The 14,700-nt window shown below is 53.4% G+C and overlaps 1 protein-coding gene across 1 annotated transcript in view; it reads right to left on the bottom strand.

The window, feature by feature from the left end:
* The window catches only part of EMID1 (EMI domain containing 1), a gene marked incomplete at its 5' end in the record, with an annotated part of 53,895 nt that overhangs the window by 18,250 nt on the left and 20,945 nt on the right, over positions 1 to 14,700 (bottom strand). Inside the window, 10 exons of the mRNA XM_007947993.1 lie at positions 672 to 716; positions 819 to 881; positions 1,854 to 1,906; positions 2,050 to 2,139; positions 3,219 to 3,365; positions 4,271 to 4,360; positions 4,438 to 4,488; positions 4,787 to 4,907; positions 7,862 to 7,923; positions 9,009 to 9,092. Coding sequence (XP_007946184.1) covers positions 672 to 716; positions 819 to 881; positions 1,854 to 1,906; positions 2,050 to 2,139; positions 3,219 to 3,365; positions 4,271 to 4,360; positions 4,438 to 4,488; positions 4,787 to 4,907; positions 7,862 to 7,923; positions 9,009 to 9,092 — 806 coding nt within the window. The remainder of the gene's footprint in view (positions 1 to 671; positions 717 to 818; positions 882 to 1,853; positions 1,907 to 2,049; positions 2,140 to 3,218; positions 3,366 to 4,270; positions 4,361 to 4,437; positions 4,489 to 4,786; positions 4,908 to 7,861; positions 7,924 to 9,008; positions 9,093 to 14,700) is intronic.

Here is a 14,700-nt window from a genome sequence, read left to right as displayed (position 1 = left end):
CCTAAGGCACTTGACTGCTAACCAGAAGGCTGGTGGTTCAAACCCACCAGCCACTCCTCAGAAGGAAGGTTGGGCAATCTACTTCCGTAGTGATACCTCCTCGGAGACCCAAGGAGGGGTCGCTGAGTCGGGTCGGACTCAACGGCACATAACAACAACGACCACCACCAATGTTAAGCATGAGGAAGCTGGTATAGCTATTTTAATATCAAGCAGAGTAAATTTAAGACAAAGTGCATTACCAGAGATAAAGAGGTTCAGTTCACAAAAACAAAAAGACCAAGAGGATATTAAAATCTTGTATGTTTATGCACCAAATAACACAGCTTCAAAATACATAAAGCAAAAATGACCTATCTAAAGGAAGAAATAGACAAGTGTATAATCATAGTTGGAGGGATGGAGAGTGAAGAGACATACAGACAAAGAGACAGAGACACAAAGGGAAGGACAGACAATGAGACACAGAGACCCAGAGAGCCAGACTGAGGAAGACAAACACAGCCTGATCCTAAGAGGCTGACGGGTCCCAGAGACAGACACTGAAGGAGAGGAGATGGAGACCAGGCAGGGAGAGTCAGGGTCTCTGGTCACAGAGGATGGAGCCAGAACAGGGGTCAGGGCCTGTGGGATCCTGGAGGGGAAGCTGCAGGGAGAAGGCCATCACTCACCCGCTGCCCAGCGGAGCCTCGGGGACCAGGCTCCCCACGCAGTCCCTGTATGGAATGGAGGAGAAGAATAGAGTCAGCTGGGGAAGGTCTGACCTGCGGTCCCAGGATTCCCCAAAACCCCCCACCTGAGGTCACCTGGGTACTTACCCGCTCGCCTTTCTCTCCTAGGCGGCCGGAAATTCCTTCAGGGCCAGTGGGGCCTGGGGGTCCCTGAGGAACAAGACAGAGCCTCAGCTTTGTGCTGGGGTGAGGCAGAAAGAGCAGGAGGCTGGGAGACACAGGGGTGGGTGAGGGCCCCCATCTTGGCTTGGGCCTCCGAGCTCTTCACATGGCCAGTGCCTGGCACACAATCGGAAGATCCTATAGCTCAGTGCAAAGGTCTGGCACCAGAGCCAGACAGTCCCCAGGGTGATCTGGAGGCTACCATGTCCTGGACGGCCCTAGGGTCAGAACTCCAACTTTCTTGGCCTCAGGTGATATGAATACTTGCCTCTTCATATATGGATTGAATCAGAAGATTTATGGAAAGTAATTCCATAACAAGTAACAGATGATTACTGAATGAATGAGAGCATGGATGGATGGGTGGGTGGGTGGATGGACGAATGGATGCATAGATGGATGGCTACATGGGTGAATGTGTGGGTGAGTAGGTGATAGATGGATGGGTGGGTGGATAGATGGTGTGTGGGTGGATGGATGGGTGGATGGATGGATGGATGGGTGGGTGGGTGGATGGACGAATGGATGCATAGATGGATGGCTACATGGGTGAATGTGTGGGTGAGTAGGTGATAGATGGATGGGTGGGTGGATAGATGGTGTGTGGGTGGATGGATGGGTGGATGGATGGATGGATGGGTGGGTGGACAGAGGAATGGATAGACACATAGATGTCTGTCTACACATGGGAGAATGGGTGGGTGGGTGGTGGATGGATGGAAGGGTGGGTGGATGAATGGGTGCATAGATGGATGGCTACATGGGAGAGTGGGTGGGTGGCTGGTGGATGGATGGAAGGGTGGGTGGATGAATGGATGCATAGATGGATGGCTACATGGGAGAGTGGGTGGGTGGCTGGTGGATGGATGGATGGGTGGGTGGATGAATGGATGCATAGATGGATGTCTACATGGGAGAAAGGGTGGGTGGGTGGGAGGGAATATCTGGAGAACTACTCACCATGTGTCCAGGACTCCCAGGGAGGCCCATGGGACCAGGAGGCCCAGGAGGACCTGGAATAAATGAAGTGTCCTCAAGGCTGGTACAGAGTACAATGCCAGGAAATCCACCATCAAATCCTTCCTGGTTGCCACACCCCAAGTCCCTCTGCCATCTCCAAGTCCCATTCCTTATCTTAGGCTTAGAATCAACTTACCCATGGGGCCTGGGGGGCCTGGGGGCCCAGTGGGTCCTTGGGGCCAGTGGCTGCTGGTCTCAGTGAAGGTGTTGGATAGTAATGGGTCCCCTGGGGGAAGAGAGATGGCGAATGAGTCAGGGCTGGCTGTGTGGGGCAGGGCAGAGTCTTAACTTTCTACCTCTGTCAAGTCAGGTGTGGCTGTATTGGGGGTGGCTTGCAGTGCAGCTGGGGCCACCATGCACCTAATCCAAGGGCAAAGGGTTGCAGAGGAGCATTGGTCAACAGGACAGCGGGAACTGTAGGCAGGGAGACACGGGTTCTAATCCCACCAGTCTAGCTGGTGGGATTTCCCATGTGAAATGGGAGTAAGTAAAGCTACCATTTATTAAACACCTACTGTGTGCCAGGCTCCTGTGCATGGCTGTCACAGAGCTCTGGGAGACTGGCGCTGTCACCATCCCCACTGTATAGATGAGGAAACTGAGGCTTGGAGAGGGACAATAAAGATGGGATTGAACCTGGCATAACAAGCTCCGATCCCAAGCAAATAGGTGTACCTGTGGGTCAGGTGGGGTGCACCTGAGGGAGGAGGCCCAGCTGGGTGGAGGGGTGGGCCTTGAGGAGCACAAGGCCCCACTGCAGCCTTGGCAGCTCAGGCCTGGCTTCCTGTTGCTGGGCCTTGAGTTTCCTGGTGCTCTGAGGGTTGGATCCTGGCCAGCTCCAAGGCTTGGTGGGATGGCCTGAGCTAGGTGGTTCTGAGCACAGGCTCTAAAGCCACCTGGGTCTGACCTTCTCTGGCCCTCAGTTTCCCTCTTCTGTGCACAGAGAACAATAACACCTGTTGGAAGATTAGCTGACATGTGGCCTATCAAGGGCAAGCCAGGCATATAGTTGGCATCGAGGAAGTACTAATGGAGTCTATGGTGGTGGTATTCCAGCCTCCTTTCCCCTCCCTTTGGAGCTCTGGTAGCATAGTGCCTAAGGCCTTTGACCGCTAATCAGAAGGATGGCAGTTCAAACCCACCAGCCACTCCTCGGAAGGAAGGTGGGCAATTTACTTCCATAGTGATACCACCTCGGAAACCCAAGGAAGGGTTGCTATGAGTCGGAGCTGACTGGACAGCAGTGAATTTGGTTTGGTTTTTGGTCTCCCCTCCCCATGACGTGCACGACCCCGTAGGACTCACCATGCTCAGAGATCCGGGCGTGGGGTGGTCCAATAGGGGTTGGGGGGCCAGGAGGGCCAGGAGGCCCAGGGGGTCCTGGAGGGCCCCTCTCTCCAGGGCTGCCTACAGCTCCATCCTGGCCAGGGCTTCCTGGGGGGCCCTGTGGACCTGCAACAGAACCACAGGTGTACAGAAGACACAAGCCCAGGGGCTGAGGGCAGGACAAGGCAGCAGATGGGAGAGGGTTCCTGAGTCCACAGGCTTGGGAAGGTCTGGGCTCTGTCCCCACTGAGCGTGGGCCTGTTTCCATACCTATTAGGTGGATAGACACATCCCTCTTCAGGGTCTTTATGAGAATGGAGACTTGCCACACCAAAAAAAACCCCAAAAAACCCAAACTCATTGCTATCAAGTCAAGTTCAACTCCTGATGACCCCATGTGTGTTAGGATAGAACTGGGCTTCCTACGGTTTCTTTATGGAAACAGTTCTTCCTTCTGTGGAGTTGCTGGCATGCAACAGGCGTTTAATAAACATTGATTTCCAGAATGTTCTCTTCCGCTAACTTCCAGGTTTTGTATGAGGCATTCCCTTTATTAGCTCTTCCTTTGCTGTGGCTGGTACAAAGTTCAGGCACCCTTCAGGTTCAGCTAAGATGTCACCATGCTAGGAAGCCCTGCCTGACTTCCACCCACCCAGGCTATGGCTGGGCTTCCCTCCTTGGGGCTCCCATACCCCTGACATCCTCCGTCACAGCCCCAATTCCATGAAATGGACACTGCTCTTTTTCTGCTGTCCCCCACGCCCCCTCCCCCAGCTGGCCTGGGAGCTCCAGCTGGGCAAGGACTGGTGGGACCCACTCTGAGCTGGGTTTCAAGCCCCAGGCACATGGGCAGAGTGAATGCAAAGCAGGTTCCAGGGAGCCCCAAGCGTGAGGGGTAGTAAGCAAAGAGAAGGGAGAGCAGAAAGGCCCAGACTACCTCCGGCTATGTCAGAGTCAGGGAAGGAAGGTTCCCACCTGAGTGTCCCTGGGGGGCTGGCAAGCGGAGCTGGGGGCAGTCTTCCAGAACTCACCTGGCAGGCCTCTCATCCCTGTTGGGCCTGGGCTGCTGGTGTCTCCCTTGGGGCCAGTGGGCCCAGGCATCCCCCGAGCACCCACTCGATCTGGGGGTACAAGCACATGAGGTTGGCAGCTCTGGCCTTGTTCTTGCCCCCACCCCACTCTCTCAGTCTGCACCTACCTTCTCGTGGGAGTAGTGGGGCCCTCACACTCTCTCTGGCTCCCAGTGGCCCTGGGACAGGGAGTAGGCGGGGGTCAGTGTCTCAGCTGGGCCTGGGTGAGGGAGAGTCACCCATAGGCCCTGAAACCATAGGGTCCTCTGGGCTGCTAGACTTCCCAGGATGTCAGTGCTCAGGGATCCCTGGAGGCCATCCCCTCAGCCCACTGGAAAGCTGGGAAGACTAAGGCCCCACACGAGGGTCAAACTGAAAGTCAGCAGGTGGGGGGGGACCCACAGTGTCATGCCCCTGAATCCCAGGCCAGTGCACTTTCTCCCAGAGGGGTGTGCGTTCCATCCCTGACCCACTCACCTTGGACACCTCCATCCCCTGGACTGCCCTGGGCAGCTGGGGAGCCCCAGAGTGGGGTCGTGTCTTTGGGGACAGTTGGGGCTTGAGGGACTGTCTTCTCCATGACAGTTAGCATAGCCACCTGTGGAGGAAGGGGGAGACAAGGTTGGTGTCAGGGTCAGGCAGGCCAGCTGCAGGGGGAGACTGGGAGGGCCAAGGGGTCCCAGTGCAGGCGGTAGAGGGGAAGGTCCCCTATAGCTAGCAGAGCTCAACTCAGGGTGGTGACCTGGGCTTGCAGGGGCCTGGAACTTTATCAGAAGTGACTGTACTTTCAAGATTTGCACGCATACTAACATTCACTGTAGAAAAATCATCACACTTCATCACCAACAAAAGAGATACAGGTCCCGGAACGCTCTCCTGCTGAGGGTTGAGCTCTGTGAATATCTTGGTATTTGCTTGGTTTTCTGCATTTATCTAAAGGAGCTCTGGTAGCACAGTGCCTAAGGCATTTGACTGTTAGCCAGAAGGTTGGCAGTTCAAACCCACCAGCCACTCCATGGAAGGAAGATGGGGCAATCTACTTCCATAAAGACTTACTGCCTTGGAAACCCAAGGGTTCTGACACTACGAGTCAGAACCAATTCAATGGCAGTGAGTTTTTTTTTGTTTGTTTGTTTTTGACACCTATCTAAATAAATAATATAAAGCTTTTCTTTTCTGTTAAAAGCTTCACAGGGTAATGGCTGGAAGGCTTCTCTCTAAATTTGGAGGGAAATCTTGCAGGGGTGACATGAAATAAAGGCACCATGGAATCCTTGAGTGGGGCAAACACTTAAGCACTTGACTACTAACTAAAAGTTCAGCGGTTCAAACACACTCAGAGGTGACTTGGAAGAAAGGTCTTGTGACCTGTATCCACAAAGTCACAGCCTTGAAAACCCTATGGAAGAGCACAGGGTCACCAAGAGTTGGTGGTGTTGGCAAAGAATGCTCAAAGTACCACGGACCATCAGAAGAACGAACAAATCTGTCCTGGAAGAAGTGCAGCCAGAATGCTCCTCGGAAGTGAGAATGGCCAGACTCCGTCTCACCTACTTTGGTCATGTTGTCAGAAGGGACCATTCCCTGGAGAAGAATATCATGCTGGGTAAAGTGGAGGGTCAACGAAAAAGGGGAAGACCCTCAACAAGACAGACTGACACAGTGACTGCAACGATGGGCATAGCAAGGACTGTGAGGATGGCGTAGGACCCGGCAGTGTTTTGTTCTATTGTACACAGGGTTGCTATGAGTCAGCGTTGACTCGACGACACCTAACAGCATAACAAGAGTTGGAACTGACTCTATGGCCAGTGGTGGTGGGAGTGTACACAAGGCACTTTATGGGCCCAGTTGTCAATGACCACTCTCCATCTCGAGCTGCTGATCGAGGATCAAGTAGGCCAGACTGACTGCTGACAAGGGAGGGGGGTCTTGTGTAGCCTGTCCAGACAAAAGCTGAAACTCAACGCCCAGACAGGCCCTGAACTGAGAACAGCAACCTTGGATCTGGGACTGAGCTGTCTCTCATGGGGCTTCCCCCAGGAAAGACCTCGGGGAGAAGCCGTGGGGTCCCTGTGCCTCACAACTCAGGGGCTAGCACATGCTGTTCAGAAGCTTGCTTATTCCACTTGATAAATCAGGGATGGAAAATGGAGGAATTTTGAATAGCTGCCTGGTACATTCCAGAGAATGGATGCTCCACGACAGATACCCACCCCTCCTGTTGCTTGGTTTCCCCACTTCTCCACTTCTAGTTAATATTTCCATAGACGTCTTCACAATGAATCATCTCCTTGCTATAGACTGAATTGTGTCTCCCCAAAATACGTGTTGAAATCCTAATCCCTGTATCTGTGGGATGTGATGTAATGTAATGATCTTCCATAACGCAATCTGATGCAATGTAATCAATCAATCAATACCAGTGTAGAGTGGATTCTAAACCTAATCACTTCTGAGTTATCCAAAGAACAGATGCAATGAGAGGATGGTCTACAAGCCAAAGACCCAAAGGATGCCCAGGACTACCTACAGGGAAAGACTGACATGGCCGAGACCCTGCTTTGGACTTTTAGCCTTCAGAGCTGTGAGAAAATAAACTTCTGTTCTTTAAAACCACCCCCTTGTGATATATTTGTTACAGCGGCTCTAGGTGACTAGGACACCCTTAACTTTCCAGAGGAGGGAATGGTGGTGCAAGGGCAAACAAAATATACATGCTTCCATGTACATTTAGAAAATCTGGGAGAAAAGTTACTAACGTGCTAACAGTTGCTCACTCTAGGGGCACGAAAACCAAAACTAAACTCACTGCCATCAAGTAGGTTCCAACACACAGCGACCCCAATTGGGTTTCCAAGGCTGTAAATCTTTACAGAAGTGGACTGCTTCATCATTCTTCCATGGAGTAGCTGGTGGGATCGAACCTTTTGGTTAGCTGCCCAATGCCTTAACTACTATACCACCAGAGCTCCTTCTAGGCACATAGGTGGTGGCTATGAATAATTTTCTGATAGATTTTCCATGTTTCTGAGTTTCACATATCTAAACTTAGAAAGTCTTACTTTTCAATCTTTCTAAACTTTTTATTTGGAAATAGTTTGAGATGTGCAGTACATGATTTGACTTTGAGACTGGGAATGGCATATCGTGGGGAGTAAGGGAAGAAGGTGATGGGTGGAAGGGGGGTGGGGTTCGGCCCTGGAGGTATCTGGGATTGAGATGAAGGGGTGATCAGAGTGGGCTTCCTGGAAGAGGGGCTTGAGGAAAGGTATGCCTGGAGAAGTAAGGGTGTGGAGGGAAGCTGCCTGGGTGCACTGAGGAGAGGGCCAAGTATCTGTGAGCAGGCATCCCCAGGGAGGAGCACTGGAGGAGAGGTGGGAGGGGGCATCAGAGTGGGGCCCTGGAGGGTGGAAGTGTTGAAGTTCACCTCAGAGGTGCACTGTGGGGACCTGAGCAGGCTGGGCAAAAACAAAGAGGGGGGGAGTCCCGGGGGAGGCTGTGTCCTGCCTGGCCCTGGGGCAGGAGGCCACAGGGATGCTGCTCACCCACCTTGGCCTCCAGCACCTTCAGCCGCTCAGTCAGTTCCAACACTTTGCTGCAGTTGAGACAACCTGTGGAGAGGGAGGAAGCTAGGGCTAGGGTCAGGGGCTCCTGGCTCCCCTTCAGAGCCCCTCAGCCCCCTGGGGGTCAGGAGCGAGGAGGCAGACCCCTGATGACCTCAAGCCCTGAGGAAACAGACCCAGTGCAGGAAGGGCCTATGGTGTCAGTCTAGGCCGGGGTGGGCTAAGCCCTGTGGGGAACCGGCCTCATTTCTTTTGACTGTGGAGTCTCCAGTGGGGGCCCGCTTCTCCCAGAAATGGAGCAGGAGCTGCACCTGGCAGCCTTTGCATCCAAAATGACCCCTCTCCCGACAGCCGGGGCCGGAAATCCTGTTACTTGCCACCTGGGAGGGGCCGGGTCTGGGCTTGTGGGCTTTGGGGACCACAGTCTGCCTGGGCTGGCCTCAGTGGTGCCAGCCTTTCAGCCTTCCTCCGGAAGCACGCCCTCACGTCATGTCCAGCTCTTCCGGCTTCCTCAGTGACACACTGATGTTATGACTGATAGCTCTGGCCCCTGACAGCACCTCTTAGCTGCCAGGCACTGTGCCAGGCATTCGACAAGCCTTTCTCCCAGGTCCTAGGACAATCCTGCATGTTAGGATCAGGGTCATCCCCACTTCACACCTGAGGACACAGAGCTCAGGGTGAGTACAAAGCCTGAGCCTAAGTCCCCGTGCTGCCCCTGCCGGCTGTAGGGCCTCAGGCAGGAATGTTCCTTCTAACCTTCAGCTTCCTGCTGTTTAACACGGGGACAATGACACCTTCCTGGGGTCACTGGGTGGTGTCAGTGAAGTGACAGTGGACAGCCCCTAGTGGGGTGGCTCCAACATTGCAGGGTTTGAATAAAAAGAGGAAACTGGCACTTGGACCCACAGCATCAGCACGTGTCCAGCGGGGCCTGCAGTGCCTGGGCTCAGGCCAGACTGCCCTCTGGGGCCCCTCTTCTCCCCCTCTCAGTTCTCTTTCCAGACTGCAGGGGCAGGGGGAGGCAGTTCCTAACTTGTCACAGCTGGAGCCAGCTAGTTCAGGACAGTCACCACAATGCCCCATGTTCCCTCCAGCCCAGACGTCCCCGGGCAGCTGCTTCTAGGACCCACCTGAGAAGGCCGTGGGCCGAAGTGCCATTCGTTGCATGGTGTTGCCTGACCACCCGGGCTCCACGCGGCCAGAAGAGCCTGCAGCTGAAGGACAGTGGGGTCAAAGGCCTGTTGGCTGTGCCTTCTGTTCACCCACCGCCATAGCCCCTAGTTTCCTCAGTGCCAAGGAAGACAACCCCAGGGAGGTGGACAATTACTTGGGTCATGCAGCACGAACCGGGCTGAGATGGACCAGAGGAGACAAATTGATGGGGCTGGGGGGTGGGTTAGCAGTGGGGTGGGGGCCATGAGTGAGGTGGGGGTATCTCTAACAACCTTCACAAGCTGCATGGGTTAAGAGTTTAGGGCTACCAGGTTAGGTCACAGCCCTGCCACTTACTGACCCCCAAGTGCCTTACGCTCCCTGGATTTGCCTATCTTCCCATCTATAAAATGGGCTACAAGGCCTCTACACCTCCCAGGCTTGTGTGAGGCCTGAGGACACAGCCAGGGCCTGACGTTCCATCCACAGCGCTGAGATGGTGACTGTCTACCCTGTCCTTGCCCCACTTGATAAGAACAGGCTGAGGCGGATCCAGCCCTGGTTTTAAATGAGAATCAGAAAGAGGCAGCCTGGGCGGGCATGGGGGCCTCCTTCCAGGAGCCCCTCACCCCTACAAGAAGCAGGCTGTCCTGCCTGGTCTGGCCTGGGGGTGGACAGTGCTGCTCACAGCTGGAGGGATGGGCTGGCCAAGCCGGGGCTGGGGCACAGCTGCAGGGCCTTTGCTGCCAGCAGTGGCAACTGTCCCCTCTACACCCCACCCCTGGGCCTGCCTTTTAAGGCCATGAAGTGTCACAGGGGGGAGACAAGACCCAAATAAGGCACAGGCCTGGCAGCTCGGAACAGGCTGTGGGTTGGTGCAGGGAGCGAGAGGCGCCGGGAACTCAAACCAGACGGGCCCCTCTGGCTGGCCCCCTGTGGGGAGGCTGCCAGGCCCCACTCGGGGTCCTTTGCTCAGCTGGAGCTGTACACCAGCACACCCTCCCCACAGGCCTGGGACTTGCCAGGCCCAAGGGGTAAATCTCACCAGGGTGGTGGAGGGTGGAAACTGCCAGTCTGGGACTGGGGCAGGGGCCAGGGCTCTCTGGGCAGCAGGGATGTCCATGGTGACATCCCTGTGCTAAGTGCTTCACACAGCCCGGCTTGGTCTTAACCAATAAGCAGTTGTTGAAGTCAGTAAATGTCTGTGCTCCACAGGGTTTTCCATGGCTGACTTTTCAGAAGTAGATGGCCAGACCTTTCTCCCAAGGCACCTCTGAGTGGATTTGAACCAACAACCTTTTCGTTAGTAGCCAGGCGTGTTAACCATCTGTACCACCCAGGATCTAACTTGGTTTCAGGAAGTAAGTAGCAACAATAGCATGAAGGAGAGGGTCAGCGAAAACGGAGGAAGCCCTCTGTGAGGCGGACTGACACGGTGGCTCTAACGATGGACTCAAGCATAGAAGATTGTGAGGATGGCACATGACCTGGCAATGATTCGCTCTGTGATACGTCACATCCAACTTGACAACCACCACCACCACCACCAGCAGCAGCAGCTAACACCTGTGTAACACTTACCCATGTCTGGCACATTCTAAACAGTTTACGTAAATAGTCTCAACTCATTATCATTCCAAAACCTGTAAGGAAGCACTAGTTTCACCTCCGCTTTATAGTCGGGGAAACTGAGGCACAGGGCAATTTGCTATTACCCATTGCCATCAAGTTGATTTCGACTCATAGACACACACCCCCATTGGGTTTCCGAGGTGATAAATCTTTATGGAAGTAGATTGCCCCGTCTTCCTTCTGAGGAGTGACTGGTAGGGTTTGAACCGCCAACCTTCTGGTTAACAGTCAAATGCCTTAGTCACTGCACCACCAGAGCTCCTTAGTTTGTTATTATCAGGCATCTGACTGCTAACCAGAAGGCTGGCGGTTCAAACCCACCATCCACTCCTCAGAAGGAAGGTCGGGCAATCTACTTCTGTAGTGATACCTCCTCAGACACTCAAGGAGGGGTCGCTATGAGTCAGATCCGATTCGAGTTTGGTTTGGTTTGGATTCCCTTGCTCGGATGAAAGGCTGAGTGAAAAGAACTCATGGTCCATATTCCCCTTAGTGAAGGGTCTCACCCATTGGTGCCCCACCTACAGGTCTTGAGCCTGGATGTGAACCCAGGTTAGTCTGACTCTGGAGGCCCCACGTGGTACAACGGTTAATGTGCTCAGCTGTTTCCAAAAGGTTGGAAACTCGAGTCCACCCAGGGGTGCCTCAGAAGGAAGGCCTGGTGATAGGGTTCTGAACAATCAGCCACGGAAGACCCCACAGGACACAGTTGTGCTCTGCCACACTCGGGGTCGTCGTGAGTCACATGGACGGCAACTGGCTTTCCTGGTTTTGCTCTGATGCCAGGGCCTGACCCTTTCTCTCCTGGGCCACTAGGCACCTCACGTCAGCCTCTCAGGTCCCCACCACTCAAAGCAGAGAGGCCCAGTGTCCAGCAGGAATGCTGGTGACTGAGAAAAGAATGGCCTAACTCAGCCTTCCTCATCCGTTTTGTTCCCAGGTGATGATGTAAGATGCCATTTTATTACTCTTTTCAGGAAGCTGACAAAGCACCGGCCCTCCGTCCATCCCAGTGGGAATCTGGTTTTCATCTGTGATGGAGCATTGGCAGAGTAACATACCCTCCTGCCTCTCTCTGCCCTGTTCTGGTTTTTCTTCTCTCCCCGGCCCTTTCTGCCCTCCAACATGCTGACTACTGTACCCGTTCCTAGTCCACTGCCTGCCATCCGCCCCTGGCTGGGATGCCAGTCCCATCGGGGCAGAAACCCTGTCTGTCTCATTTATTGCACTGCCCCCGTGCCTAGCCTGGCACCCAGAACCCACTGTGGCTGAATGTATGAATCATGGGCTGAAAATGCAGCATTTCAAGCAAACACAGTAAAAAGCAAAATCATGTAGAAGACAGACACAACGGTTTTGAAAATGAGCAAAATTAGATTATAGGATTATCAAATATCCCACTAGGGCATCCTCGGGTTATTAATCTGTGAACTTTTGGTCAGATGTTCCTTTTCCGACTAATTTGCTTTTGGCCATTTCATTGGGAGCCAAAGAGAAGGAGGAAAACTAATGAATGCATGGCCTGACCAGCAGAGCAAGGCAGAACAGGTTCAAAGTCATTGCCAGTTCGAATTAAAATAGAAAGAACAGGAAGTTCAAAGCATTAACAAAATGGTCAGAGAGTAGAAAGTGGGTGTGGATTCAGGGTTCACAAAAATCATCTAGAAGCACTCCCCCAAATTGTGATTAACTAAGGTCAGCAGTACCTGAAGGGGCATACCAGGGTGTAAGACCACCTTACACCCAACCAAGTCATAGCCAGGAAGCAGCCCAGCTGGGGGAAGGTCTCACGGTGATGAGTTTGTCCCCATCTCTCATGCTGGCGTGTGGCCAGAGTCCACCCTCCTCATCTTTTCATTCCCAGTTTAGATATAAAATACCACTTTATTATTCTCTTCAGGGAGTTGAGAAAAAGCACCAGCTGAAAACCCCCCTTGCCCTCCTGGTGGTCCACTCTGAAGGGCCTTTCCCCAGTCCCAACCTCACTCTCTCAGGAGTGTCCTGAAGGCCCAAGCTCCCAGCTGGTCCCAGGACCACAAACCCCAGCCTCATTCTGGGAGACTGACTTCAAGCTTCTTCCCACCACCTGGGAGGTCCCCTCCACACACACACATGTGCGTGTACACAGGCACGCACATGCCACGCTTCCCCACCCTTACAGCTGATGCCTCTGTGTCACCTCCTCCAGGAAGCCTTCCTGGATAGAGCAGGGTGCCTGCCCTGTGCCAAAGCCCTCTTTGAAGCTCTCATCACTTTCTGTGGTGACCTCCCAGGGCCAGTCCCTGATCCTATGCCCTCACAAGCATTCCCCTTCCCTCTGCTCAGTGCCAGGTGCTGGGCCTGAGCTAAGAGGCCTGCATGGCCCTTCTCATTTGATCCTTATGAGACCCCAGGAGACAGATGAGAACACTGAGCCCCACGGAGGAGAAGCTGCCTGCCTAGGCACACAGAGATGGGAGGAGAGGAAAGAGGGATTTGGATCCTATGCCATAGGGCTTCTAAGCTGCGAATGGGGGTGTGAGAACCTGGAGGTGTCGTAGCTCTACCTTGGAGACTTTCTCTCTTAAGAGAAGGGCCTAGAGTGGGGCTTCCCCATTCAAACTTACTCCTCGCTCTACTGCGTCCCCCCACTGTGGACTCAGTTCAGTGACCACAGGCCCCAGGGGATTCAGCCCTCCCAACCAGGTTTCCTTCTGTGAATTTACTTAGCAAACGTAAATATTTGTTCAGCCTGCGGGGGGGTTTGGGTCAGGGCTGGGCTGAGAACTCTCAGAACCCTCCAGCCCCGTCAGAAGGCCTGGGGAAGCCTGAACCTGGGTCTGGCCTGGCCCTCTCTTTGGGGGTAAGGTGAGGTTCTTATTCATTCCCAGAGCACCTCTGGTGTGCCAGGCTTGGGCTGGGCACTAGAGAGCTGGGAATAATGACATCAGGGTGGGGGCCCACTGAACTGGTGGGGACAGCCACTGCCAAGAGCCTGTGAGGTGGGAAAGCAGGCTGGTGTGGGCAGAGGGTATGTGGAGGGAGGGGAAGGCCGCCTGGCTGGGTGTGGAGGGTAGCCTGCAGAGATGGGGAGGCAGGGGCTGGTGAGCCTCCCAGACAAGGCGGGGTGGCTGGATTCCCACAGTGTCAGCCTTTGGGACTCTGAATCAGCAGTTAAGCAAACGTCTGGTACCAGGCCCGGCACCTGGTTAGAGTGTAAGAAATGTGTGTAAAATAGTACCCACCCCTGGATGGTGGAAGATACTGAGAGGCCCTGGAAAGGGCCTGGGATGGAACTTCAAATCTTGTTTGCTGTGTGAGCTTAGGCAAACTTCTTCTCCTCTCTGGTTCCCCATTATGGAGAGGCATTGTAGGCATCCATGGATAGGGAAGTGTGACAGTTAATGTGTCAATGATTCTCCCGTATTGTGTGATTGTCTTCTATTTTGTGATCTGATGTAATTATCCTCCATTTTATGGTATTCTATAATTATCTTCCATTTTCTTCATCATAAATCCTAACCTCTATATGTTAATGAGGGAGCTCTGGTAGCATATAACAACAACAACAACAACATATGTTAATGAGGTGAGCAGGATTAGTATGGGGTGTATCTTGAGTCACAGCCTTACGAGAGGGTGTGAATCAAGTCACACCCTTACTCTGATGTAAGGAAAGTTTCCTCAGGGATGTGATCCATGTATATACATATGGACCCTCTGGCAAGGCTCTCCCTTCCTCTGAATCCTGCATTCAGCTTGTCACCATCTGATCTCTGGTTCTTGGACTTGAGCTAGTGGCCTGCTGTCTGATCTGCCAATTGTAGGTTCATCAGCTCCTACAACAACAGGAGTCAGGAAAAGCCTGGTACTTGACTTACGGACTTGGGGGTGCCAGCCTCCACAACCACATGAGCCATTTCCTTGAGATCTCTCTCTACATATTGTTGTTGTTATGTGCTGTCTATATATATACACACACATACATATTGTTGTTGTTGTTATGTGCCATCGAGTCAGACCCAACTCATAGCGACCCCTCCTTGGGTTTCCAAGGCA

The sequence above is a fragment of the Orycteropus afer genome, unplaced genomic scaffold (genome assembly GCF_000298275.1).
Source record: "Orycteropus afer afer isolate SDZICR_OR568_19922 unplaced genomic scaffold, OryAfe1.0 scaffold00197, whole genome shotgun sequence".
In the NCBI taxonomy this organism is placed as follows: Eukaryota; Metazoa; Chordata; class Mammalia; order Tubulidentata; family Orycteropodidae; genus Orycteropus; species Orycteropus afer.
Note: the sequence above shows the minus strand (reverse complement) of the source record. Positions and strands in the feature narration are given on the sequence as shown.